The following is a 27,525-nucleotide window of genomic DNA, read 5'->3' as shown; positions in this document are numbered from 1 at the left end:
GCAAGAAAAGTTCCTGAAAGAAACACCCACTCCCCCACGCTGCACAAGCGTAACGTCATGCAAGTGACAGCTTGCATTTTGAAGCCAGATAAACAAGCCACAACTCAGCCTTTTTTCTATTGCCAGAAGTTTACACCCACAAATAACTATGTCAGCAGTAGAATCTGGCACCACTTGGAAAATCTCTGATCTGCATTAACAGGTAGGTCCCCAGTGTTACTGTTTGGTACAGATGCGATTACTTTTGGGTGCAAGTTTGTACCTACAAACGCTAAGGCACTCCTAGATTATACCACAGAATGTAAACTTTAGAAGAAACATGCAGTACAGGTGCAGGAATGATTTTAAGAACCTAACACTGACCTTAAACTTGAAAAAAAAAAAATATAGCCTTCACCTGACAGAGGGGAAGGGCGTCCTGAATATGCTTTGCTTTTTAAAATGCACTGAATGCTCAGACTTCAGTAAAAAAAATTTATTTTCAATATAAAAGTGCCAAAATATCCACCAACATTGTAATCTATTCAACAACCAGCTTACTCTAGTAATCAAAATTGCAAGCATCTTTATTCACATTTTAAATCAAATTCCTTTCACACGTTTCCACAGTAACCCGAGTCCCTCGAAAGTGGGAAATTTGCATTTCGATTGGCTGCTGTAGTCCATATGTCCAAGTTCATGTAGGCACGGAAGGGGTTAAACCTCGGATAGTATTCCTGCTTACACATAACTGCCTGGTTTTCCACGTGGGTCGAGTGTTGGGTCGTGGCACTGACAGGGCAGCAGCCTTCATAAACATCACTCTGAGGTGCCCAGATGGAACCAAAAAGTCCAGACATTGGAGACAAGCTTCGGGTGCTTGAGAGGTAGGGCTGTAGGGCAAGATAAAATTATCATGGGAAACTGCAAAATGGACCTTTTGCCAACGAAAACGTGGAAATGTAGTACCGAATGGGAGGAAGCAGCATTTATGCAGAGAGCTTAGGAAACAGACAAGTAGAAAATTGCACACAAGTTTACAAAGCAATATGGTCGCTGAAAATAGTACAGCAGCGTTTGTGTGTGTGTGTGTGTGTGTGCGCGCGCGCAAATGCACTTTGCTAAATGAAGCCATATGAACTCCTCCCTGCACGGCATTGGTATTACTGTAACAGGAACACAATATTCAGTTCTGGTCAGGCTGTTAAGAAAAATAAGGGAGAAACAGAAGACGTGTGAAGAGCACCATGAATGTTTTGAGAGTTAAAAGAGAAGGACGCCTAAGAAATTACAAGAAAACGGCAGAAATACGTGTCAGTACTGAAAGACTATGCACACCGGGAGCAGAGAGGGATATTCAGTATGGAAAAGAGACTATAACTGGGAGCTAGGGAATTTAGTTAGAAAATTTCTAAAGCTTATAAAGAACCTCCTGGAGGGCAAGATGTGTTAGTCTGCAAGGAAGTCTCTCAGAGAAGGTCATGAAAGTCTTGGGACTTTTAAAACTGAATGAAACACTGAAATGTATTGTGGGGAAAAGCGCGCCGGGGAAATGAACTGAATTATCTAATGTATTTTCCAATCTCTACCTTCTGTGTTTCCTGGCATTCCTGAATAAAATATGAAATAAAGCCACGTTTATTTTAGGAAACAGTCTTCTACCAGTTTTGCCACTTTTTAACACAGCAGAATTTTCACTTTCAGAGTTGGAATTATTTCTTGCTTTATTTGGTTAGTTTTTTCAAAATAAACCTATTGTAAATAAAAAAATAATTCTAAAATAGAAGATTTGAAATATGACCAGAAGAGAAGGTGGTTACAATTAAAGACCACCTTGAACTGAAGTCACTACATTGCACTACGGGATGACATAACATGGCTAGTCTAGAGCATAACAGGTCAAAGTCAGCACTCAGAAATCTGCACAAATCCAGCTTAAATCACTTGGATTTCCTAGCAAAAAAACCTGTCAAAGTCACTGCGAGCAGCTGTCCATTCAGCTCTACAATTTCCTAATCTCTTTGGGCTTTGCTGTCAGCACTTTTTGTGTTTTACCCTCATCTGGAAAGGTCGAGTTTGATAGAAAAAAGTCTCAGTAGACTATGCAAGTCCAAAATGTTTTTCCGTATGTAAGAAGATTTTAGTCAATTTTCAGGCAAAAGGATCCGTCTTACAATTTCACAGACAAGGTCCAGTAACAACCTTGACCAACAATTGGGAAAAAGCCACGCTACCAATGCCAGCATCAGATACATACATTAGGCTACTTAAAGGATTCATGAAGATCATGTGAGCAATAGGTAGGGGAAAGACAGGAATGCACCGGGAAGCCTTTGAAGAGGCACATGAAGGCAGTGCCTCGCAGTGACAATACTCACTGTGGAGTTGACGTAACTGGCAGGCTCCCAGGCAGGTGGCATGTTGGGAGGTGCGTTCCAGGTGGAGGGACAGTTCTGGTCAATGAAGGCTGTATTCTGCACTGCTGCAGTACCTGGGAAGCCACTGGGGTAGTTCATGTTTTCTGCAGTTTATAAAAGCAGGAAGACAAAATAAGGCTTTTGCAATATGAACGCTACTAACATTTCTGTGGAGGAACATTGAATCTTCTCGGAGCGAGCCAGGCTGGAACCAACCTAAGCCTTCAGTGACTTCAGGCAGCATCAGGGCAGCACAGCAGCTAAGCGTAACAATTTCTGTTAACAAGACTACCACTCTATGTTAGGGACCCACTAACAAATTGCTATCAGGAGGACGGGATAAAGAGTTGGCAATTCTCTACTGTAGAACAGAGTCTTTATTAACCACAGAACGTGCATGGCAGAGCCTACCCAGGCTTCACTGCCAACATGCCTCAGCTCTAAGCACCCGAGGGACCACTGTGCTGCTTGTGATACTGTAGCCTGACCTTTAATTATTGCTTAGGTAATGCTAAAGAATTCTAGGTTGTTGCCAGTGTGCTTCCCAAGCCAAGAAACTCTAGCCTGGAAAGGTAATTGGTCACAAGAGGTCTTCTGTTTCACACACTGGAAGGCAGAAGCCTGCCAGAGGGAAAACAAAGAAAATTGTGCAAAAAGATTTGTGTAATACTGCGGTCACAAGCGTTTCTCTCTATTCCCTCTCAGACAGAGTCCTGTATACTGGCTTTTCAGGCTTAACTCCATATGAAGATCAGTCTTCTCGTCTGCCACACGCAGACAAAGTTTATTACTACAGAGCACCCAGTCAGCTGGAAACCGTGAAGTCCGCTTAAGCAATGAATGCCCAGACGTTTATAGACAAGCTCAGCCTTTTGTTCTACAAAAGGTGAGAGAAAAATAAACATGCTCAGTGATAATTCATAAGCTTTATTTCATCTTACCTTCTGGGAAAGCACCATATTCGTTCATCTCTAGTGGACAATACATGTTGGAAAACTGGCTGTCACAAGCTGCATTCCAGTCGATGAAGCTGTCCCAAGAAAAAGAAAAATCTGCTGTCAGAAAAAGTTCACAGAACTTCTGAAAATTATTTAGAAATACTTCTTTAATGTAAAGCTGTTGGATGCAAAACGTCTGTAACTGATGATGAGGCTTTTCACATTGTGCTTGCCAGTTCTGCCAGTATCTACTCTGTGCCACTACGTAATCACAGCGATTCTCTCACTGAGCTCTTTTTCCTCTGGGAGGATGAACAACTTGTAATGACAGCTACCAGAGTCCTGCAACACCTAACTGGGTTCAACTTCTTCCTCTGTAAAAAGAAAATAATTGTACTTCTTTCCCACAACCATGGAAATGGTAGGTATAAAGTGACATAATGTGATTCAAAATAGCAGAAAATGTAACGCATTCTCAAGTATTTGAATGCTTCAGAATAGCAACTACAACGGGGATTTCTACTTTCCCTACCACACATGTTCAAGTCCTGTTAAATATGTTTTCTAAACTACACATTCATTTGAGGGATTATACTTGTTTTAATTAAAATAATTTCAGAATTTCAAGTAGATTTTTCAAAAGTAATTCTTAAAGATATGTCAAAAGTGAAACAAGCCCTGCTATGCAGTGAGCTTGAAGAAGTTCAAATCTGGACCAAGTCTGGACCTAGTCTGGACAAGGTAGGCATATGAAAGGATTTCACGTTGTCCTAATTCAGTTTCACTATTAAGGCAAGAAGTTATCATAAGTTATCATTACTACCTATGAATAATTACATGGATTTTTCCATATACAGTCCAATTGAGATGGGTGTATGAAAAGCAAAGTAGCATAATACAGAATCTGCCACAAATCACCATATATTTCATCTGACTAGAGAGTTGGACAGACCGCTGGCCATTGCTCCCAATCGTTAGGGCTGCAGTTTGTTGACATGACAGTTAGAATTGAGGTTAGCAGGCTGGTCAGGGCCACAAGATCATCCCTCGGGGATTTCTGTGTTACCACTCTGTCATTTTAGACGACAGGGTATGACTTGAACAACTAGCCGTATTGCATTACTATGTGGTGGCAAAGTATTTCTTCTCACTAGTTTGTGGTACATCTTTCATTAATAAAATTTGTAGCATGGAGAGTCTGAAGTACAAGAATTATTCAAGTTCACTACTACAGGAAGATAAACACAAATCTACAGAGACTGAAACAGTGAGACCAACTTGTATCCTTACACCACCTTCAAACTGGACTATTTGCCTTTATTTAACAATGTCTGTTCATGCCATTTAACGTGAGTACACACTGCATAACACACCCCATAATACAAAGAAGGTATGTGTTTAGCAAGAGGGCAACGAACCTAAAAGCCAGGTTCTGGCTTTTTTTCTGCCTGGCCATGCAAAAGAAGTGGAAGAAATTAAGAGCTTTACAAAAATTATTTAATTAAATTTGAAAGAAGTTCTGGAATATCTGTATATGAGCAGGAACGCCAGTGAATTTGTCTTAGCAAAATTAATCATGATGTACTAATGGAAGAGCATAAACAACTAGCACTAAGACTGAAGTGACAGCAAGAATTTTACTTTAACTATTATCTGCCTTACAAATATTATAAGATAAGCCCAAGTGCAGCCCTCTGCACCACAGGAACCTCAAAAAAGTGTTATCCATACTGTTTATATAAAACATAACTTGCCTGTTGTGGACAGAGGGGGTTTCTTGGATCATGCACGGTATATTATTCTCAAGGTTGTAGTTTAAACTGTTGGTCAGGCAGACCGGCTGAGCAGGCCACAAGTCTCCTGTTGGGTAAAGACCTAAGAAGGGAAAAGGGAATGAAATGCACAACAACAGGAAGGAGGCTCCACAAACTCTCACTATCACAATGACACTTTATTCTCAGATCCACAAAAAGGACTGTATGCTAGATAAAAGATCCCGAGCTACCAAACAATCTATTTTTTTGTGAAAGATGAACGTCCATCTTTAAACAAATCTCAGAATTTCTATTTGTTAAAAAATGTATATAAAAAGACTTGGATTGAGTCTGAAATTCAACAAAACAGGGCAAAAAATTGCTACAGAGAGTCCTTAAATCATTAGCCACCAGCTCCAAGGCAGCACCTTTCCTCACGGCAGGATGGATGGCAGGGATGCAGTCCCCACCAGCCTCCCCTTCACCCCCACCCATCAGTCCGTAACCATCTCTGAAGTCCAACTGCACAAATGCAGTGGGAACCGGGTCGGGTTTTTAATAGACTAGAGCCATTCACAACAAACAATATGTGAATTCGTTACGGCTGTATTTAGCCCCTAGGGCAGATATTCATTGTGCTGCTCTCTACGGTCTGAGTTCCCTGACTGCCCACAGATACTTGGTTCCTATCAACTCTGCAGGAACAGGCAGCTGGAGAAAGGAAAAAGTAAAAATCAGCAGTTTCCATGAGACAACGGTTGCAAAGTTGGCTCTGTTTCATTATTTCACATGTATTATGAATATTGCTACTGTGGAAAAGGTTTAATCAGCATTTGTATCCTACCAGACACAGGTTAAGCCTACAGCAAAAGGGACAGCCATGGGCAGGCAGTTCTGCTGCCCAAAGAACCATGCGCCCTCCTAACCAGCTTTTGAACTCCACCTCACCATGTGGCCTGTCGTTTTTATGAATCCCACTCAGTAAGTTAGTATTACTTCCCTTTGATATACAAACAATGAAAACTCAAGCGTTTTAGCAGCCCAACCCAACCTCATTCACTACTGCTTTCAAAGAGAGCAAGTCCCAACTATGAAAATTTAGAGAGAAAAATGGTCCTATTTGATTTGATGACGAGCTGCTTTTTAACACAGCAAGCAGTGCTCTTGATCTCCCAACCGCATTACTTTTGGACATAAATCTGTGCAAAGCAAAAGGATGAAAAAACAAAGAACACCTAAAACATGAGTTGAAAGCTAAATGCTGTCTTCACACAGAGAAGATGCAGCAAAAAATGTCAAGGTTGCAATATTCCATTTGCTAACTTTGCTCTTAACTTGTTTAGAAGTCAGTCAAGCCCAGTTACAACAGGTCTGTCAAGTTGGTGTATACAAGTGTTATTAGCAACATAACTGAAACTGCTTGACAGAGTGTGCAGAAACCAGCTTCAGTTGTTAATAAAGTAACTGACCTTTATTTTTGTCAGGATCTGCAGCTATGTCAGTGAAATTGGGACATAAGGTTTCAGGATATTGGGGGATGCTGTTCATGTCTCTGCTGAACGAAAAGAAAATTCAGTTTCTTAAGTCTAGGCACTGTTACGTTTCATAGCGCAAAGTATTTCAAAGGAAATATACAAAGATCTAAAAAATATTCTAATGAACATCATGATTGCTATTGCTTTCCCACATTCTTTCCAAATTTTTCTCATTTTGAATTACCACGTGCAATTTTAACAGTTTGTTTTTCCAATTAAAAGCCAGCTACTTATTACACATGCAAAATACATACATACATCTTAACTACCCCACTTTTATTATCAAAGTATCAACCTATTGCAAATTAATTCAACAGCTCTTCTCTAAAATTCAAAAACAAGCTATAGTCCATGAAGATGAGCAGGATCTCTCATGTTTCAATGCTCCCAACAACCTTCCAGCAAGTTTACTTTCATGTGCATGAAGACACATGGGCACACATGATGCATCAATTTCGTATTCGTTGAATCCCATCAAAGAAACTAGTCAATATGAATGGAAAAGGAACATTTTCAAGACCAGAATCCCAGAGGAAAAGGATTAAATTACTTCTGCTAGTGAGGAGAGTCATGAATGAGAAGTGAAATGAGGACTCATAGCAATAAAAATTGTAGATGCTATTTCTACTACAGTAAAGAGGTGGAAAGGAGTGTGGGGGAGAGGGGAATCAATTTTCATGCTGTATATCCTAGGAGAACATTATTCCCATTAAAAGAATAACATCAACTTGAAAGTCTCACTCCCACCTTTTTTTTTTTTTAAAGCCATTATTACTTTAATATAACTAAGTGCTAATGGAAATGTAGTTAAGTTGCTAAGATCTGGAAGAAATGAGTTGGGAAAAATAATTTCCTTTTTTCCCCAATTTTACTGTACATTTGGAAGCATTTATCATATTTCCCCAGTATAATCCACTTTGCGTAGATCTTTTCACATACTGAAGAAGATTCTTCTTCTTCCAAGAAGTACAATTAGGTGATCACAAAACCCGACAACAGGTAGGTATAATTTATCAAAATGAGACAAGATTTCAGGTTGGTGTGTTTCTTTAATGCCTTACAGGTGTAGATTCAATTTTTTTACCTGGTATTGCAGATGTTATGAGACAGATTTAAAGTGATAGGAGTTTCAGATGGAAAGTCATTTTGTGAAATATTCTCTCCTAAAGAAAAGAATGACTGTGAAAATCGAAGATCCTAAAAAAAGAAGTATGCACAGAATATACATACACACAGACACATCAACTGTGTTAATCGAATTTTCTCGCAGACCAGAGTATCACTAACTGCATTAATTTCAAAATGTGCAATCTATGTCCACGTGTTCTTAAATGTATTTTGTAACTTGTAAGTGATTACCACACTCACAGAGAGTGGAGAGGTTCCTTGTTACTAACAAATTAATTTTGAATTTGAAATTACTTATTTTCTTTTTTCTAAGAAGCATTACAATTTTAACAAACAGAAAAGTCATGTGCACACAATCCGTTACCTATTAGATTCCAGGTTCAGATACATCACACACTATCTTTTGGTAATGTAAAGTTTATATACACAAATACACATGCACATTTTTAGATTATTCAAAACAGCTTTTTTTCAGGGACTCAAAGCTGGTTTTACTTGTGTCACTTCAGCACTTTCTTTAAAATTTACTTCTAGTGCTACATCAATCCGGATAGTGATGGTGGTGACAGGGTTTAGGCTTTCAACTATTTTAATGGTATTCAGGCATTCAAACAACTGCAGTAATGAACCACAGTTCCCATTTCTCACACTAGTCAAGTGGCTCAGGTCTCCCGACTACTTATGCCTTGAATACCGCTATCCAAACCCAGCCTCCTCACATCTGAGCTCCTTTCACACATTCCTCATTTGTGGATTTCTTAAATAGCTAAAACAGAAAGATCGTATTTTTATCAAAATAATGTGATGTAACATAAATTCAAAGGCAAAAATTGTTTTGACTAGTGATTCTCAATTCTTCCATCTTTCCAAGAAAACGTATTGTGCAGCTTGCTCAGTGAGAAGCCTGACACTTTCTCAGTGAGCCTGACAGCTCATCTTCATCTCCACAAAACTTGTGCTACTTTTTTTTTCCAAGTACCAAGTTCCTTAAACCTCTCCTCATTTTCCTGAGGGGTGCCCTATAAAAGACAAGGTACATGCCTCATGCCACAGTCCCCCTTTCCGTTCAGAAGGAAGGCTGAAACTCTGCCCACTACAGTGCAAAGGTGGTATCTGCAGAACTTACTGGATGGAAGAAAATGCCTGGCAGTAATCATGGGCTTTTTATCTCCGTCCGAACTGCTGGTACTGCTCCAGCTACCCCAGCTCCCACGACTGGCACGAACACTTCCCGATGAACTTCCGCAGTCTGAGCTTGAATCAGAACAAAACTTCTCCAAACACTTCTTTTTGGACCGTTGATAAAAGCCTTCTAAAGAAGTTGCAAAAACAAAACAACACAAAACACTTAAGAAAGCCTTTCAGCTGAAGATTCAGTGAAAAGTCATCTGAAACATGAATTCACATGGATTCTCTGAACTTCTTGATAATAGGACAGCAAGTAGTATTTACTGATAGCCTCAAGAAAAATGTGCCAGCCCCTACCAGGAGGAACTTATGATCTACACAACATCCCCAGTACAACAATTGCAAGTGAGGATACAGTGCAGTTAAGAGGCAATAGTTTGAAATAGGAAGCCCCTACTGCTCTTTGAAATATATACTTAATATTTGAAACATATCCTGGCTGTAGGAACATGCGTATTAAAAGCAACAACAAATGTTGCAAGTAACAAATTCATTAAGTGATAGATTTTCCTTTCAGGAAGGCAAAGGACAATCCTATAAACATTGATAACCTCTTCAGCCCTCCTCTTCCCAAAAGTCAAGGAAAACAGCTGATTAGAATCCTGATGGAAAGGCAGGAAGCAGGTACCCAAGCTAGCGGTGGTTTTTAAAACTGATGTGCCTATTCAAAAGGTGGCCTTTGCAATACAGCCGCTCCAATTAATACTGGCTTTAATTTGAACTCACAAGCAGACTGTCAGTCCTTCACCCGGGACTGATAGATTATGGCTTCAGACTGATCCATCTTCCGATTTGCACCACCAACCAACCACACGGGGAAAGCGTGCGGAGCCCTTCGGAAGTGAGCAGGTATTTCAGGCACTGCGTCGTGCCAGTCCCGCCGTCTTTGCGTCAGGGTTCGAAAGGGAGAGAAGTACCAGTCTCTCAAGGAACGAGTACAGCTCTACCGTCACAAAAACCACATGACATTTCTTCCCCCGGGTAAGACAATTAAGATTGCGTACCTGTTTCTCCCTGTATAGACAAGCTCCCAGCTTTCTGGTCTGCTTTACAATTTTCCCCGTTACCCTGAGGACACCAGGCTCTTATTCCAATATTCGCTCTCAGATCCGGCCTTTCAAATTCACTGCACATATGCTTCAACTCACTCTGCTCAGGGACCCTAATACAACCACACCCAAAGAAACATGTTTGCATTTTACATTTCAGCTGCATTTTCCTTTTCAGGCATTAAACACTTCAATTCACATGGCTATCGAGGCAGGATGTGGGGCAAGGCATAGGTTTAGGAGTCTTATTCCCCAACTTTACAGAAACCTAGAAAAATCTTTCCCAAAATGCAATATCCCACCACACAGCCTACTGCTTCTCAGGGGGAGAAGCAAAACAACATGTGTATGTTTAACTCCGTTCTCCAACGCACTTGCAGAAGGCACTCGGACGTTACCGTGGTAAGCACAGCCCAGCACCGTACAAAGATGGAGATACACAGAAACACGTGCCCTACGTCTAATTTGCTGGCATAAGTATAACTAGAATAAAACCATCATCTGCAGTAATCTTAAGTTTTTGCTAGTACAACAGAAATACCTGGATCCAATATCATAATCAGAGAGTATTAAGGGAAAACAAATAAAAACCAGCTGCCAAGTTTCCAGAGGAAGGAAATGGTTACATCTTAACTCAGAAAGTAGCGGCTCGCTGAATCAGTTCAAGGAACAGACGCCAAATTTCAGTGCTTTTTATCCTTCCTACTACAAAGGTGTGCATCCTGCAAAGATTTACACATGTGCTGACTTCCCACACAATGAATAGTAATTTGTTTATAATGAGTTATAACAGCCCCTTCAGATTTACAATCTCCTTGTTAAGTCCACTGACCTCAACAGGACTACTCGCAATAAAAATTAAGTCTGTGAAGGCTTTGTAGGATTGTGACCTTAATTCAAAAGGCTGGGGGAGGGGAAGGAGGAGCATTTTCTCCTCATAAGTGTTTCTATTCTAGCAGCGGTTTGTAACTGGTATTTTTTTAACAACAGTCCAAATAAATTTAAAAAAATCAACACAAAAAAAAAAAACCAACCATCAATTAAGAGTAATGTAGCTGACTTTAGAAATGCATTTAAACAAACCTCAGGGGAGGAAATAACTTCCCAAATTGCTGTCAATATTCTTTCAAGCTTAGTGCTGCTCTAACCTTTTTAATCGTTACGGCAAAAATGCAAGCCACTGTTTCTTTTCTATGGATTTCTCTTCCTCTTTCAAAACTACTAGAAGACAACATTCCCTCAGTTACTCAATATAGCAGATGCTTCTCCTGAAGGTGGAATTATTTAATCAATTTTGTTTTCCTTTTTTCACTGAAGAGAATACACGACTGGGTTTTATCCACACAAGACGCAACGGAAAGGAAGCTAACTGACCAAACTTCGGAGACAGCAAATTCCAGACTAGAACGGGGAGCGACCACCGCTGTGCAGAATGGGGTGTGTCTATGTACATGCAGATTTAGAAATGGAAAATTTTTTTTTTTTTTTTGCTGGTGATACTTAGTCGTGCACATTCTTAAAAGTTAAGGCTCAGGCCAGGATTAAAGTGTGTTTATTTAAATAGATAAAGCAATCCTGCCTAATGTACTATGCAAAACTTGTGGAAACATTACAGCAACTCTGGATTTCTTCATGATTTGGTGAGGCAATACATACCTTGTAGATACATTAACATTCTTCTTCTTATTTTTTCTAGATGTCCTATTTCTATTCCAATTCATATTTGGTACGTTTCCTTCCTTCTTCTCCTGAGGTTTCTTCTTTCTATACGCATCTTCTTGCTAAAGGTAAAAATATGAGCTGAGACAATACATACGTTATAAAATGACGTTACCTCAGTAAATGAACTCCATTGGATTTTTCTAGCTAAATTTCTCTGGACAAAATGACCCGACCCAAATGCATAGTTACTTCATGATTTAGGGCCTTTCCACAGCACATCCTCTTTCCAGCACCATCAATTTGACCAGCCTTTCCAAGACTCTTGTCCTTCAAGACACCAACTGATGATGAGAGAGAAATTTTTGAATTCCCAATGTTAGCATTTTCCCCCTCACAGCATCTAGCTCTGACTTCCAGAGAAATAAAAAAATAGGGGGAGAAAAAGAAAAGCAGTCAATAACATTCCCAATGTGCTAAAAACAAAAAACATCTGCCAGATTTATGATCAGTTTGTGTGCAAGTTCAGCAGCACTAAATCCTCCCTTTCCTCAGCAGCTGGGGGGTGGGGGGAGGCATTCATTTGAATTACAACTGAGGAAATTATGGGGTAACTTAACCAACAAATGGTTGGTTAAGAAAAATGACAATAGTCATTTTTTAAAAATGCAAGAAACCAACTGAAGCACCATCAGCCACACACAGAAAGAAGTTTGTAACAACAGTTCCCAAAACAGTTCCCTGTCTTTTCTGATACATATTCCTCAAGCATGGTAAGCAATTCCTCCTTACACCTTTTTGCCATGGGATTCCTATCCAGTAGACAGGACAGAAACATAACCCAAATTCTTGGGTTTACTAATTACCTGATGAACTTCTTTACACTGCCTGCAAGACAGGTACAGTCTGTTGTGTTTTTCATGCTCAGAAACCAGGGATAAAGAATGATCCTTCTCAGTAGCTTCACAATATGTTAAGGGGGTTTCTGCCTGCTGTATTCTCAAATGCAAATTTCTGACACAAAGCTCTGTATTTGGAGATCAGGTCTGCAAACGAAGGACGATATGCCCATCTAGGACACCTCCCCTCCGGAGTACGTTCCCACATCATTACTGCGGCTGACATCTGGCATTAGATTCCAGTATGTTTGTGCCTGCTCCGACAGTAACAAAGAATATCTCTGGTTGTGATATGGCCAATATCACAATATAAGGGCTGTTTTAATTTTTACCCAAGTTGTTGAGCATTCTATCTAGCAGCATTAATATGCAATGGCTGTGGGATGGCACGTCTGCATACTTCCTCATTCATCTGATTTAGAGTTTCAGATCTGTGACTGTAATAGTCCCTACATACACGTACATACCTATATGTGTATACATATATAAATAAAGAACAAAAAGATCATTTTAAGTTTGAAAAGCAGAAAGATCACAATACAAACCTCAGAAGAAGTAATCTCCTCTTTTGCGCAGCAGGGAGTCTCTTCCTTAGGTCCCTTATTAATCTTTTTCTCCGTGGAAGGCTTTAGGTTGATCTGCTTTTTTAAAGTCTCACAGTTTTCTGTTTCATTCCTGAGAGGCACTTGCTGGCTATTCCCTACAATTAAACAGTAACATCAGTTTGCTTGGGAAAAGAATGGGCTCCCCATCATAACTACAGTTATCTTCTACCTTTCTTTAAAAACAGACTTGTGCTGCTTTCCAAAACACTAGGAGACTAACCTCTAGGCTGATGATACTGAAAATTTCAAAATCAGAAGCTAATGCTGTATAAAAATTCTTATAGCAGTTGCAAAAACGTAGCTCTGTATTGACTCATGCTCATGGGCACACCACTCCTGGCACATGCATAAATTACCCAAGTCCTGCTCATCTCATCTGAATTTGAGCTATTTGGGTCCCAGCCATGGGTCTGTAAGGTAGAATCTGAAGCCAGAGAACACTGGACTAAAAAACCCTGCAAGCTGGGTGGGGAGGAAACTTTTCAAAAATGGGTCGATCAAAACAAGGACAGCCTCTGTTTGGAGCTTTACATCTCTGAAGTGCTCTCTGCATTCACCATGAAAACAAAGGGAAGTCATCCTTTCTTTAGGATGAGTTCTGCATTAAAAGTTGATTTTCTTGAGAGGCTTGCAAGGAAGAAGAATTATTCTTGCATAACAAAAGCCAAGAGATGAAGAAAATGAGAGGAAGCTGAGTTGCCCAGTCAAGTCACAGTCCTCCACCTGGGCCCTGCCAATGCTGATCAGGACAGAATTAACTTCAGCTCTGATCGATTCCAGGTATCTCAGGTATCTGCAATACGTCCACAGTGGTCTGCTACCGAGACTCTTGGCTGCTCTGCATGAGAAATACCATCACTTATCACACTGAACTTCTCAAATGGGAAAGGCACATAGGAACGTTTTTACGGTTTCCTATCTACCAACCAACCACAACATCTTAGCTGTGAGTCAGCCACCCTCTCCTCCCTGGAGCAGGCAGTCATGATGACTGCAAAAGGAGCCCATGTAGATGAAAGACTGGGGGAGACACCAGGCAAAGGAGGCTGCCAGAGCTCTAAAGAACACTCCGTTGCTCTCCAGCATACAAGCACACGAGAAGTACTTGAGGTCTTGAAGAGTCCTTGTTTGCACAAAAACAGGCCTGTAACTATAACCAAGAGACACACACTGCAACATGGTACATTTTACACTTTGTTTATCTCACCAAACTTCTTGAAACACAGAAATACTCACATCCCTGACAGTGCAGAAAATCGCAACTGCTAGTAGACAACACGACAGATTACTTGTAGCGCACTACCACTGAATACAAGTAACTGCCAGTACTCCTGAAACACTCCCTCAAGGTGGAAGTTTTGTCAGTGAATTGTTTGTGAGATACCAGACAATTGGTTTATGTATAACCATGATTTCCACAGCCTGTACTCAGAGTTACTTTCCTCTGCACGTAAATACAGTTAAGACATAATTACTATTTCTTCCCCCCAGCTGATTTCCTAATTCAAAGCAAAGAATGAACAACATTACAGCAGGGCCTGAAATCCCTCTGTGATGGCTCACTCACTAAATAAACAGACTGCCACAGCTACAGCAAATGCCAGTGTTCAGCATTCAACTACTCTGCTGAGTGCCTAAGTAAAGTCAAGCTTCCAGAGGACACATTCTCCTACACTGCTCTTGATTTCCCCCACGTGCTCTTGGGCTGCTCTTAAAATTTTGACTTGTGAAGCTAAGAGGTTAAGACTTACCAAGAAGCTTAATTCCACAACTAAAATAAATATGAAAATAAAAATATAGCTATGCAGTTACTAAGGGAAATGTTGATTTGCAGATTCCTACAAAATATAATTTCACAACACTCTGATGTCAGCTTTTGTTATTTTAGGTGCTTTTATCAAAGGAGTTCTGAATATCCCATATGAAGCGTACTTGCCTGATGACTCTAAAAACAGGCATCAGATTTTCAGTGGACCTGAAAATCAAGAACTGTGATGCTTCTGAATATTTGACAAGGGCAATTTGCATTTTCTAAGAAGATCTATGACATCAATTATTTTAACCATTAAAATGCTACAGCACAAGCTTGAAATCTGTAAACCAAGGCAAATTTATGATTATGAAACAAATTGTAATGCAAGCTATTTCCTTAGGCATGTAAACAGATAAATCATAGTGAACACGTAAGAAATACCACATCTCCTTGTCCCACGCAAAAGACAAAATCCTAATCACAGTGAACTCCACAGAAGATTTCACCCAGTAGTTTCAATTGACAGAAACTAAAAAAAAAAAAAAAAAAAAAATTACCGCTATTTTTCCTAGAGATTTCTTGCAGTTCTGGCTGTTGCTGAGGTGAATTTCTGGACAAGTGACTTTCAGGTAGCTTCTTGGACATCTTCACAGGACAGAACTCCTGTTCTTTGAGCTCAGCTAGATTTTCTGAAGTTTTAAGGTTAGTTTCCTTAGGAAACATACATGTTTGAAGATCTTCCTTCAGATCACACTCTGAAGAAGTATTTTTAATGAGAACTGTATTTTTCAGTGCACTTTCTTCTTTACCCAGAAAGTTTTCTGGAAGAGTTAAATTCTTGTTAACATTTATGCCATCTGCATATTTTAGAGTCACCCAGTTCTCACTGACAACATCAGTGCAAATGTCCTCTTTTGGTGCTGAGATTTGGTTCTCCACCATCTGATTTTGTTTCTCATCAGTAGTTGCAATGGCACTGCCAGCTGCTGTGTTTGGTTTCTGCTTACTGTAGTAAACTGAACATTTGTGTTTCTTCTGGGAGTGGCTGTAGGTTGCAGGACTTCTCTTTGCTGCATTCTGACTTCGGCTGGAAGAAGTGCCTACAGACAGGAAGCCCTTCCCTTTACCTTTATCTGAGGAACTATAGGAATCCATAAATGTCTTGCAGCTTCCCCTGGAGAAAAAATAAATTAGTTGAGATTTGTTTTTATCTATGAAGCTATCATGAATTGTTTTATGGGATATTTTTGTAACAAAAAGAAAGGGGGGAATATTGACAAGCCACAAAACTGCATTAGGTTGTCAGTTTATCATACCAGCTAAGCACATTCTGATTTCAGTGGGAGTTGAGCAAGACTCAAGCGTGTGTTCAGACTTCAAACACACTTACATGCCTGAGTAAGCACCTAACTGACCACTCAAGAGGGTCAGATTGAGAACCATTTTTCCATTCCTTCCACAGCTGCTGCACATGGTGCATCCTTTACTTCCACCACCCAAATTTTACTCTTTGTACTATTGACAATATACAAGATTAATAAACCCTTGAGTTCTTCCATTTCTCTTGTATGGAGATGAATATACACCACACTGAAAGCTCTCAGAAAGAAGTTGCCTGGAACACTATCTCCTTTAAACCAGCCCGCAGCAATATCAAGATACAAACAGACAGAAAGCATCGCTCCACAATAAACAGGGTACAAAAAAAGGCAATTCAAAAGAAGAAAAAAAGTATTTTTACTTGTAGGAATCAGAGCTGATTACGTTAACAGAGTTGCTGTTCTGCTGCAGTGAAGAACTAGGATTTGGCCTCTGTCTCGATTTCATGAACTCTGCTAGAATATACTGGGCTTGCTGGAAGGCTATCAGAATCACCCCGAGCAGGGACAAACTGCCAAAGAAAACAACAGATACTGGTGTCTACAGTTTTCAGGGGTATTCAGTGAAAGGGTTAAAAAGCTTCTAACAAGATGCACTTTTCAATCATTTCGTTAGTAAAGTCTAGGTAAGACAACAAACAAGAAAACTCAAAATACAGTTTAAAATAAGTAACAGTTGTAACGGTCTTTTCCTATTTTCCTTTTAGCCCTTGCTAGTTATTCTCTCAACAAAATAAATCAGCCATGAGTTTTACAAAGAAAAAAAATCTAACGAAGAAGAAATCCATTCTAAAAAAGGCAATACTTGGTTTGAAGATCAGTTAGAAGTCTCACTACAACACAATAATATATCAGAGTATGATACTTAATTTTCTGAGTACATTCTATTCATTCATAAGAGTTATATCACTATTTTGATATTTAATACTGTCTTTTCCTAGAGAAAATGCTGGCATAAAATGGGCTACAAATGCCACCATACTTCTGAACTAAAACCGAAGCTGCAAAACACCCTTTCTTTCTCTCTGGTATATTCATTGCACCAAATATCAATCGATCAGAACAAAAATCTTCACAGTGCATCAAACCACCATCTCTAGCAGGAAAACAGAATGAGCAATTCCTGATTTTTCAGATCCCTGTAGTCTCCTTCTGTTGCACCTAGAACCATGTAACATGGTATTAATTGTTGTTTGATTTGTGCTCTCACTGTTTTCAGTGTCAAAACAACAATGCAAGCAGAACAGCGTGCATCAGTATCTCAGGTATGCACCAGCACACATATGTATCACCATGACATTCACATTCACTGCTTGTTAGTACTGATTGTAGGAATTCAGGGTTGGTGTGATGAAAGCACTGGACATCATCTGTGACAAACACATCATTCAGGTCACGCTACACAGTGTGAACAGTTAGTAAAGGAAAGCAAAAAAAGAATACGCGTAGGAGCAGAAATCTTAATTGTTGTACAAAGGTACAGTCCCCTTAAAGGCAGTTTACCACGTGCAAGCAATGAGTCAGCTAACACAAGCCACATCATCTTTCTTGGGTAGCCTGTTCGGAGTGTTCTTAGCAAAAGCTAACAATGGACATGAGTATTTTTTAACAAGTGAAAGGAGGAAAGAAGCAGAAGGAAAAGCAGGTCCTCACTTGGTTGTCTGAAACTTTATAAATAATATTCATGTTTATTTTCCAGAAACACTTAAAGATAACCTACCAGTCCACTCAATTCTTTTTATGACGTTCGGATACTAATACGTTATATGTGCATCTCTACTGCAGGGGGAGTAAGTCTTCTAGCAAAGGGGAGTATCGACTGCATATTCCTGTGGGGGTATCCAAATCCTTTTTCTCTACAGCCTTAACATGGAAATTTATCAGAAGCAGCATAAAATGCTTGAGAACTCCATTGCCAGCTACTGCATCACACCTAGGCTGTCACAGCCAGCTAGCAGGACTCTCAGGAGACTTAGATGCAGTAAAGATTTAGGCCCTATCACCACTAAAAATCTAACATAAGCCAAAAGTGCTTGCTGATCTTTCACTGGTGGGCCCCTTTCCATCTGGTGCAGGAGCCCTAAAGCATTACCTTACAAAGAGGACAGTGAGCCTCCAGAAAGACTCTTCCCAGCTGGGTCCTGGCACCACATCTGCACACAGTGGTAACAGATGGTGAGGAAGAGTCACATTGAGCGTGAAGTGGAACTCCAAATCAGCAGCAGTCACCAGTGTAAGCTCACGGATTACCCACGAAGATGTAAAGTCAGGGGTGAATCTGTCAGGGAAAGCAGAAAGAGCTAGTGTCATTTTTCCATTGTGGCGCTGAATTTCATTTTCTGAAGCCACACTGATACCAAAAACCACAAAATAATCTCTGATTTAGTAACAGGAAACAAAGAAAATGAAATAAGTGACCACTGTCTGCTTAGACTATGCAGATGGCATTAGCACCTAACAGAGGTAAGACTCTGAGGCCATCTTCAAGCAGTAAAATATGTGGTTTTATTGTGACTCTTCACAATACTCTCGTTACTGTGAGTCATTTTTGTCTTCTCAACGAGGTGCACATCAACAAATCATGTTAATCAAAACACTCTTTACCAAAAGTTCAGTTGTCAAGAGTACAGGTAGCATTACTTCAGAAAGGGCCAGGTCCTAGAGTAAGTCTAGAACAAGGCTGGAAAGATAGGGAAAGCAGAAGAAAACACCAGATTTGTCTCTTCTTCCACTTATTTCCCTGAGTCATACCATGATTCTATTTGACTGCCAAGGGTACTTGCCTTTCCTATCAGTAGAGGTGATACTTGTTGTACATGAAACCGCAGTTACTATAATACAGTAATATTAACTCTGCTTATGCTTAAGTCATGACTTTCACTCAACAGGACTTAAAAAATCAGTTTTAGACTATGGGCAATGTTAGGAAAACATGACTAGATTGTGGTCAGGCTACTTGGAACAAGCTAGAGAATAACAATCAAATAAAAAAAAAAAGCCAGTGGCAAAGCATTCCTTACTCTTTTATCGTGACAACTCTTTTGCTTTAATTTATTAGTCATAATGCACTAATAAAAGCATGTATGCTGCTTTTTAAAAATAATGGAATCTCATAAAGAAACATTATTGTATTATCAATTTGCTAGTACTACCCTTATTGAAAAGGGGAAATGCTTATGAAATTTATATTCAAAGCTCACCAAATTTTGTGTGCGGGTGTGCTATTGGAGTGTCTGTTACTGAAATCAATTATTTCAAATTTCCACTTAAGTTAATTTGTCAGCAAAATTGTCAGTGCTTACACAATGCTGATTTCTCGTGATGAGTTCTGAGCCAGGAAAAATTCCTGACAGTCTAACACTTCAAATCCATATCCTTGGCAACTGTAGCCATTGATTTTCATTGATGAAATTGTTATAGGAAGAGGCCCAATATTCTCTACTTTGAAGTTCTTCGTAATGGATAGAATTTGCTTGCTGTCTTTCATTTCTTAAAGGAAAAAAAAAAAATTATTTTACAGTGCTTAAAGACTACTTTCTTATGTTTATAAATAAATTGCCATTTTTACTTTCAATTTAATAAAAAAATTCAGAAGTTACCAACATTTTAATACAGACTGTTTTGCAGTAGTGTATTTCTAGAATTTGTAACTATCCTCAGTCAGTGTTTTGAGAAAACAGAATCAACACCTCTCATGACCAAGCTCTTCAGCTTTTCCTATTTCAACATTCTGTTTACTTAACATCACTGTACCATGTACCGTATTAGTATCACTACAGAGCAACGCAGCCAGCTACAAAATCAGAGACCTGTTTCTTCTTACTCACGTCGTCTGCAGTCCATTAGTGTAGCTTCTGGCACCTTGAATCGAAGAGATCCTCCCACACCAGGTAGTCTCCCCCCTACTTTAAGCAATTCTTTGGCTCCAAAGCCTTCTACATTGACCACATCCAGAACAGTCAAGTTGTTTCTGCCATAACATAAAAATCAAGTAATCAGCCACTAAAACACAAATGAAGTTTGCAAAGTCATGGCTTTGCTATCTAGGTGCCAATCCAAGACAACAGCGTTTCAGTAACAGAATCACTGGCCACACCTGGACAGGTTTCCCCTAAATACAGGCAGGATCACTCCAGAACAAGTCACCAGTAAATTTCACACAGTGCAGGAACAAGCTTTGTAACCACTGCCACTGGATAACAACAGTGCTACCTAGTAAAAATGGTTGCTTCTTCCATTAACTCTCTTAACTTCCAGAGATAACCAACGTGTGGCTGCACATCGATCACAGATCAAGAAAAAAAGGCTCTATTTTTAAATGACTGAGACATAAGGCACAAAGACCCCTTAAGCGATTTTTATTAAACTGGGGGTATTCTGACTGTCCAATTTTGATCATTTGTCTTTGCTCCAAGATTTGGCAAATTCATTTTTACATTGAGTTGTTTGAGTCTCACTTACAACCAAAACCTGGCTTACCTGATTAAAATAAGGGAAGCTACTCTTTTGAAGTCAACCGGTGTAAAAATTACACCAACTTTTCTGGTTTCCAGTGGCTGTAAACTTAACCAAAGCAGCTCAGAACTGCATTTCTTGTTGATGAGATCCTCTTGATGGGCCTTCTGTTAAACAAAAATGCACTTCTTATTCACAAAAACCATGTGTGTTTAAAGATCTCAATAAAGAAAGCACTACATCTTTACTTCGCACCACAGAAGATATTTTTGGCAAGGTGCAACAACTGCTAACTAAGTTGTTACACAAAAGTCTTTCAATTTGACAACATAAAACATCAGATAAGGTTGTTTATTTGAGCAAAAGTTCATATTACTGCACTTATTATGAGGAATGTATTATTTCATTTTTTAAAACAGCTTTTATTTGCTCAGATGGAAAAGAAATTATAGTGTCTTTCATATTCAAGGAATCCTGAAACACTTCACAACACAATGAGAACTGACAGTATACTGATTGCACAGGGAAATGTGGCAACCATTATACCCTCAGCGTATGACTTGCAACTTGATTTAAGTGAGAAAGGGACTGCTGGCAAATATGTTGATCATTTGAGTCACTGGAAACAAGCCAAAGTGAACTCCCTACCATATTAATTGAAGACCAGAACCACCATAAGTTCACTGAGTCTAGAAATAATGTAAATTTTCTTTTGGTTTTTTTCAGTGCTGCTGTTTATTCTTTTTCCCATTAGAAAAAAAAGAAAATATCCCTAAAAGTTCCTATTCCAGAACTGGGGGTCTCCACTTAGAAAGGGGGGATCAGACACCTATAGCAGTTAAAACAACCATAAACATTACAAAATGGGCTCTTGCTTGGTTGTTTTTCAATTTATGGCTGTTGTACTAATGGCTTTTCTGATTTTTTCCAGTCCAAGATGTTTTTCTTCTTAGTGTATTTTATGAAAAAAGAACATACGAAAAAGTTTCAGAACCTGCATTTAACAGTCAATATTTATTAAAAGCAAACCACATATGGCATTTGCAAACTTCACCCTGTCACTCCCTACAAACAAAGATACGCATGCACTCAAATGTGTGCCTAACAATTCATTACACATGTATATAAAGTGACTAGGGAAATGATGACAAATCCAAAAATGTAAATATTAACAACCAGTGATTTGGTTAACAAGCCAAGATCCATCTCATACATGCCGAATACCCATCTAACCATACATGTTCCCTCTAGCTCTTCAAGTCTCTAATGAAAAACAGATATTACACACACTGATGTAAAGATTTGCCGCTATTTTTCCATTTGGAAACTCAGTCCTACCAATGTACTATTGGAACTACCTTCTCTTTTTCATTGTGTGCCTACAGGCTATGGTTTATGAACTGCTGTCTCCTCTCTGTTACAACAACTCTTACAACTGTTGCCAGAAAGGAAAGGTTAGCTTTGATTAGTATAGCAAACATAGTCTTTACTTTTTATAAGGTACTAATCTTTCATTAAGGTCTTAAAGCATATGTGCAGAAGCGTGTATCTACATAGGACACTAAAGATATGGCTGCAGCATGCCCAAACAGCAAGGAAATACATCAATTCCAGGCTTTTGCACAAACTAGAAGTCTAAGAATAAATTCTCCGGGTACCCTGGACAGTACTCCGGTCATCAGAATATGCCAACATCCCTGATACAGCATCTTCTCTATTTCTGTCATCCATGACACAACACCTCAGAGTATAACCACAGCTCAGCACTGCTGTGACACAGTCTCATGTTATCACACTCATGTTAAAAATGAGGCAATGGGAACCAGAGAGCGCCAGGACATTCCAACCTGAATCCAGGAGTTGCAATGAGACTGAGGTGAAGTGTAGAAATCCAGCCTTCTCCTCCCTTGAGCTATCAGACAGTATTTCCCTCTACTGAAAAGATTATCAGCTAGCTTCTGACATCACTGACTCAAAAGCCTAACATTTCATTGTCAACCTGGGGCTAAATGTAAGTCCCAACACAGAATACAAACGGTGGCCTCTTCAATACGTACACACACGCATACAGACATGCATACACTCCCTCCCTATAGTTTTTTTCAAAACAGACTCAAACTCTGAAAAAAAATTTACTGCAAAAATACATGCCTGACAGAAAATCAAGAAAACACTATTAAATTGCTTTAAATAGCACTTGGGAACAACTCAGCGTAGCTCGAAAAAGCTTCTAGTGTGTCTGACCACTTCTATCAAAATTAGCCATCTTACCCTGTGAGAACATTCATCCATGAGCCTGAATTCAGTGGTTGTGAAATTAATAGCTTGCACGTTTATGCCGAACCTAAATAAACCAAAACAAAAAATTAAGTGCCTCAAACCTAGTCTGTCAGAACTACACTGACTTATTTTTATATGCTGGCATTTATTCTTAAATAAAGAATACTTTCACAATTGCATTTTGGCAGATGTGAAATACAGTGGAAATATGGGTCTGCATTTCAACCGAATATACTACAAATCAGTTTTATGTGGATTCCGCACATTTGGAAAACAGACAAATGTTTGATCTCAGCATACAATATTGCAAAAGATCACAATCAAGAAATACAATTTCTAAGCCACACAAACACAAATGCCCCAAAGCTTCTTCTGCCAATATAACTGTTAAGAAATAATCATTATCAAATCCCATTCATTTACTTAAATATCCCTCTTTCTGCTCATGATTTGTTTGGGACAAATTCTTATTTTCTTTCACATACTTTGCAAATTGAATTACCTCGCAGCAGTTGATTATTTGCCTGAGAGCAAATTATAAGCATTTAACATTAAGATATTAAAAACAGACATAAGAAAACCAATAGGTAAAATTTAGATTATAGAGGACTAATGGATCTCCAGCCACTGAACTGGAAATCCACTTTTCACAACTTTCTATGACATTAGGTTAAAAAGAACCAGTCAGTGGACGTGATTTCTGGTAAACCTAGAAAATCTGCAGAAACAAAGGTGTGCAAATACAGAGAATATGTAGTTTCAAACCACTAGAAAGAGTCTATGTGGAAATTATATTTAGTATGTAAAGAGATGTAGTTTTTAACATGCATATATATATACACACACATACAGACAGACACACACACACATATATATATGCACATACACATACCTATGTAAAGAAATGAGGTTAAGGAAGCAGTTACACAGGGGTTTGGACCCCAAATAAGCAAGTTACACTTAAGCACGCGAGTAGTCCCACTGGCTCCAACTAAGCAAGTAGTCCTACCAAGTACACATTTTTTCAAAGTCAAGTGTGACAGCCAGGGCTTATTTTGGTGAACTTCAGCCCTCCCCTTCACCATGTCCCTTTATATGTTCCTCTCACTCTTAGCTATATTCCTCATTAGATCTTCTCAGTTCTAAAACAGAAAGTTCAAAACAATGTAGAAACATTTGCTTAGCTGGCCCTAAACATTTACGGTGGGGTTCCTGGCTCTGGACTGAATTTTTGTTCCTGGCTCCTGTTTCCTCTTCTTCAACCAGGGTTTTTACCTAAGAAAAAGCTAAGAAGAAAACTTTTTCTGGTGGGAAGGTTCAGTTACCTTCCTCCCCACTGATCAGTCTGCAGACCCTGTATACTTCCCAACCTGCCTTGCAGGGAGAAGCACATACCCAATTCTGCAAGTTGCTCAGGGGCAGCTTTGCACAAGTTTACAGTAAGCCTCGTATCTTAAAAGATGACCTATTATAATTTATGGCTGGCAGACGTATTGGTTTTATCAATGATAAGGTACATTACAAATCATGCACCATACAGGGAGCGGCTTATATCTTCCAAAATGGGTCAGAACATTTTCCTCACCTAAGTTACGTTTTGAAAAACTGAAACAAACAATAAGCAACAATCACAAGGCACAGCAAATAGATCTTTTAAAAGGGAAAACAGTATCCTGAGATAGTTATACTCATTACCATTTGTTGAGCAGACTCAGTGAAGCTTGGGGATCAGGGTAGTAAGAAAGAGGCAGAAGCTGCAACGTAACTGGGAAGGATGAAGGGTTTCTTAGTACAAAATATTTTACCTAAATAGTTTGGAAGGGAAAAGAAGAAGTTAAAACCTACATACTTGACAAGTGGGAGGTAAAATAATTCAGCACTGGTAATATGATCTGCATTTTCAAGGGACTTCAGCCTGGCTTCTGTCTTAATGTAATAAAATCATATGTGCACAAAACCGCATGGAACAGCAGGTCACATGTCACCACAACGTCATCATTTGCAAACACAGCTAAGAGTGCATGAAAAACTGCATGTGCAAAAATACAGCCCTCCCCCAGCCCCCAGACAACCCTTTCATCTGGATTTTGATTTTTGCAGGCACACATGAACAAACCTCTTCCACAGAAGAAGGTGAAGTTAATGAGGTGCCACCCTTTCTTACAGAAGTCTGATTGCAAGCAGGTTGTACACATTACTATAATGACTGACAATTAAATGTCACAAATGGAGTATTAAGGTAATTCACAATATGTGCATATAAAAACTATCTCCATATGACAGGTTCTGGCCCAGGCTAGGTTAGTAGTGACCTATATCTGACAAACAAGAAAGAAACAACCACCAGTGTGGTTGGAAGACACATAGCTCTGCTGATCTCTCAAGTGCTGTATTCTCTTGCGGATGTTTTACACACTTCTGTTACATAAGGCAACAGCATGAGGAAGGCCTTCCCGTAACCACATGCATCATTAACGGCAGTACATCCTATCCCTAGTCCCTTGTTCAATTATTTTATCGCAAGCATGTAACTTATACAATGATGCAAGGAAAGCCTTAACAACTAGGAACAATTGTTAGTTAAGACCTACACTGCTTTACTCCTCTCCTTGTACTAAAATATTACAACTAGGTAGCGAGAGAACTTATCAAAGAGCCAAAGGGATACAAATCTGGTGTCTTAAAATTAGACTTCAAAACATTGATCTACAAGCAGCACGAAAACGCCAAGCATCACCAAATATTAACTGCAAACTTTGTTATCTAAACAAGCTAAACACACATCAACTCAGAAAAAACATAACAACAACCATCCTCACCATACTACTTTTAACTGCTGTGGCACTGAAGTTGAGCGTAAGGCCAGGCTCTGTAGTCAACCGTGGCAAGAAAAAGGCAAAGGACTCCTCTTCAGGCTTCTTCTGGTGAATAAAGCGAGCTGATCCTAAAATACTTCTCCTGCTTTATTGGCAAAACCAAAAAGCTTTGTTAATTTTCTCTTCTTTTTTCTTTCAAACAAAGAAAAAAAAGTAGTTGCCAGGACCTATAATTACATCAGCTAATCTTTCCTTGAAAACGTACTTCACAAAATAAAGCCCATAAAGCTGCAACCTAGTAGTTAGAGAGTCAGTGTAACTTATATGCATCCCTTCAGTCTCCACTTTTCCACCTGCAACATGACTGTGGTTTTCACAGCTCCACCTCCTTATTCTGGAAAGGGGCTGATGTCCCTTGATGCACCATCTCTACAAGAATTGCTCGGTCACAGTGACTGCTCCCGTCCCACCATCCCCAGTATGCAGTATTTATTAGGCCTGGGACTAAAAACCTTAAAAGCTATTCAAAGACCACGATCCTGAAAAGGCTGCTATGTGACCTGTTGATGAAGGACTCATGCAACTCCACAAATGATCTGGTAAAACATGCTTTGACTGGTTTCACACTGGGTAGCTGTGGTGGGGTTGTTATAGTCAGAACATTATTTACATCCTAAAGTTCAGGCATATGAAATGTTTACTTATGGCTGGCAGTGCCTTGAAATGGAAGCTGGGGGTGTCTGGGGTACTCTGAAATTCCAGGTGCTTCAAGATAACTAACTTAAGTGCAGGAAGGTCAAAAATGTTTGTTCTAATTAAGAATACTTCAGAACAGAAATACTGTTTCTTACAACACTGTACTGGCTTGATTTAAGAACCTCAACAGATTCTGTACAGACCTGCAGGCTTCCCCACGTCTTATTTTTTGCCATCTTTCATAAAGTTCACTTGCAAGCTCAGAATCCACATCCCAGGCAGAACGGTCCAGAGAGAGACTCTTCTGCCAAAGCAGATTTGCTAAAACGATAACAGATTTTTCATATTTTACAGAGATAACATTTGCTCCTTCCATCAATCTACTTCTGAACGTGAGATAGCAGTATCTGCAAAAGGTCCTGACACAAAAATGAAAAAGGCAACCCACTTTTCCCCTTCAAAGCAAGTGTATGTGAGGGTATATATATTATTGTCTGTATCTGATGTGCTTAAAAGAAATACATCTGCAAAACCACAGTAATTCTACATGCAAACAAGAGTATGGATATTGCACAGGCTTTGTATGCGCTAGTAAGCCCTTTTTACTGTTGCTATTTCTAATGGATGCCATTGAAAAATCATGATGTTATCAGTAGTCTTAACACAGAACTCTCCACTGATGCCAATAAAGTATCAAGATATATACTATTCTCTACATTGTGGTACAAAATTGTAATATCACAACACAGCACGGAGCAAAACAAATCCCACAGTTTGGCAGAAATGGTGTTTTCATTTTAGCTTCTTTTTTCGAGGTGCCGATATTTTTCTCAAATTCTTCTTAAGATAAAATTGCAAGGCTTTACATCAGCCTAAAGATTAATGCCTTTTAGAAAGATAGACTCATATTGGTTCAGGCATTTTCACATAGCAGAAAGGAGTTAGAAAAGGAAATTTCTTTTGAAAGAAAACAAAAATGGCTTATTTTTAGAGTA

General features: G+C 39.2%; 1 protein-coding gene across 1 annotated transcript in view; it reads right to left on the bottom strand.

Annotated features, from left to right (window-relative positions):
- Nucleotides 1-460: 460 nt before the first annotated feature.
- Nucleotides 461-27,525, bottom strand: part of KIAA0922 (KIAA0922 ortholog) — a 47,074-nt gene continuing 20,009 nt past the window's right edge. Inside the window, exons 14-33 of the mRNA XM_010296663.1 lie at nucleotides 26,734-26,851; nucleotides 25,838-25,979; nucleotides 24,714-24,823; nucleotides 23,010-23,082; nucleotides 20,763-20,905; nucleotides 20,111-20,253; nucleotides 19,586-19,772; nucleotides 18,376-18,561; nucleotides 16,646-16,795; nucleotides 15,462-16,078; nucleotides 13,092-13,246; nucleotides 11,645-11,769; nucleotides 9,944-10,101; nucleotides 8,878-9,063; nucleotides 7,708-7,786; nucleotides 6,558-6,643; nucleotides 5,089-5,209; nucleotides 3,338-3,426; nucleotides 2,358-2,500; nucleotides 461-872 (exon numbers count right to left, since the gene is read on the bottom strand). Coding sequence (XP_010294965.1) covers nucleotides 594-872; nucleotides 2,358-2,500; nucleotides 3,338-3,426; nucleotides 5,089-5,209; nucleotides 6,558-6,643; nucleotides 7,708-7,786; nucleotides 8,878-9,063; nucleotides 9,944-10,101; nucleotides 11,645-11,769; nucleotides 13,092-13,246; nucleotides 15,462-16,078; nucleotides 16,646-16,795; nucleotides 18,376-18,561; nucleotides 19,586-19,772; nucleotides 20,111-20,253; nucleotides 20,763-20,905; nucleotides 23,010-23,082; nucleotides 24,714-24,823; nucleotides 25,838-25,979; nucleotides 26,734-26,851 — 3,290 coding nt within the window. The 3' untranslated portion in view covers nucleotides 461-593. The remainder of the gene's footprint in view (nucleotides 873-2,357; nucleotides 2,501-3,337; nucleotides 3,427-5,088; nucleotides 5,210-6,557; nucleotides 6,644-7,707; nucleotides 7,787-8,877; nucleotides 9,064-9,943; nucleotides 10,102-11,644; nucleotides 11,770-13,091; nucleotides 13,247-15,461; nucleotides 16,079-16,645; nucleotides 16,796-18,375; nucleotides 18,562-19,585; nucleotides 19,773-20,110; nucleotides 20,254-20,762; nucleotides 20,906-23,009; nucleotides 23,083-24,713; nucleotides 24,824-25,837; nucleotides 25,980-26,733; nucleotides 26,852-27,525) is intronic.

Source organism: Phaethon lepturus, unplaced genomic scaffold (genome assembly GCF_000687285.1).
Source record: "Phaethon lepturus isolate BGI_N335 unplaced genomic scaffold, ASM68728v1 scaffold3841, whole genome shotgun sequence".
NCBI classification, from domain to species: Eukaryota; Metazoa; Chordata; class Aves; order Phaethontiformes; family Phaethontidae; genus Phaethon; species Phaethon lepturus.
The sequence above is the reverse complement of the archived record's forward strand: the minus strand, read 5'-3'. Positions and strand labels throughout refer to the sequence as shown.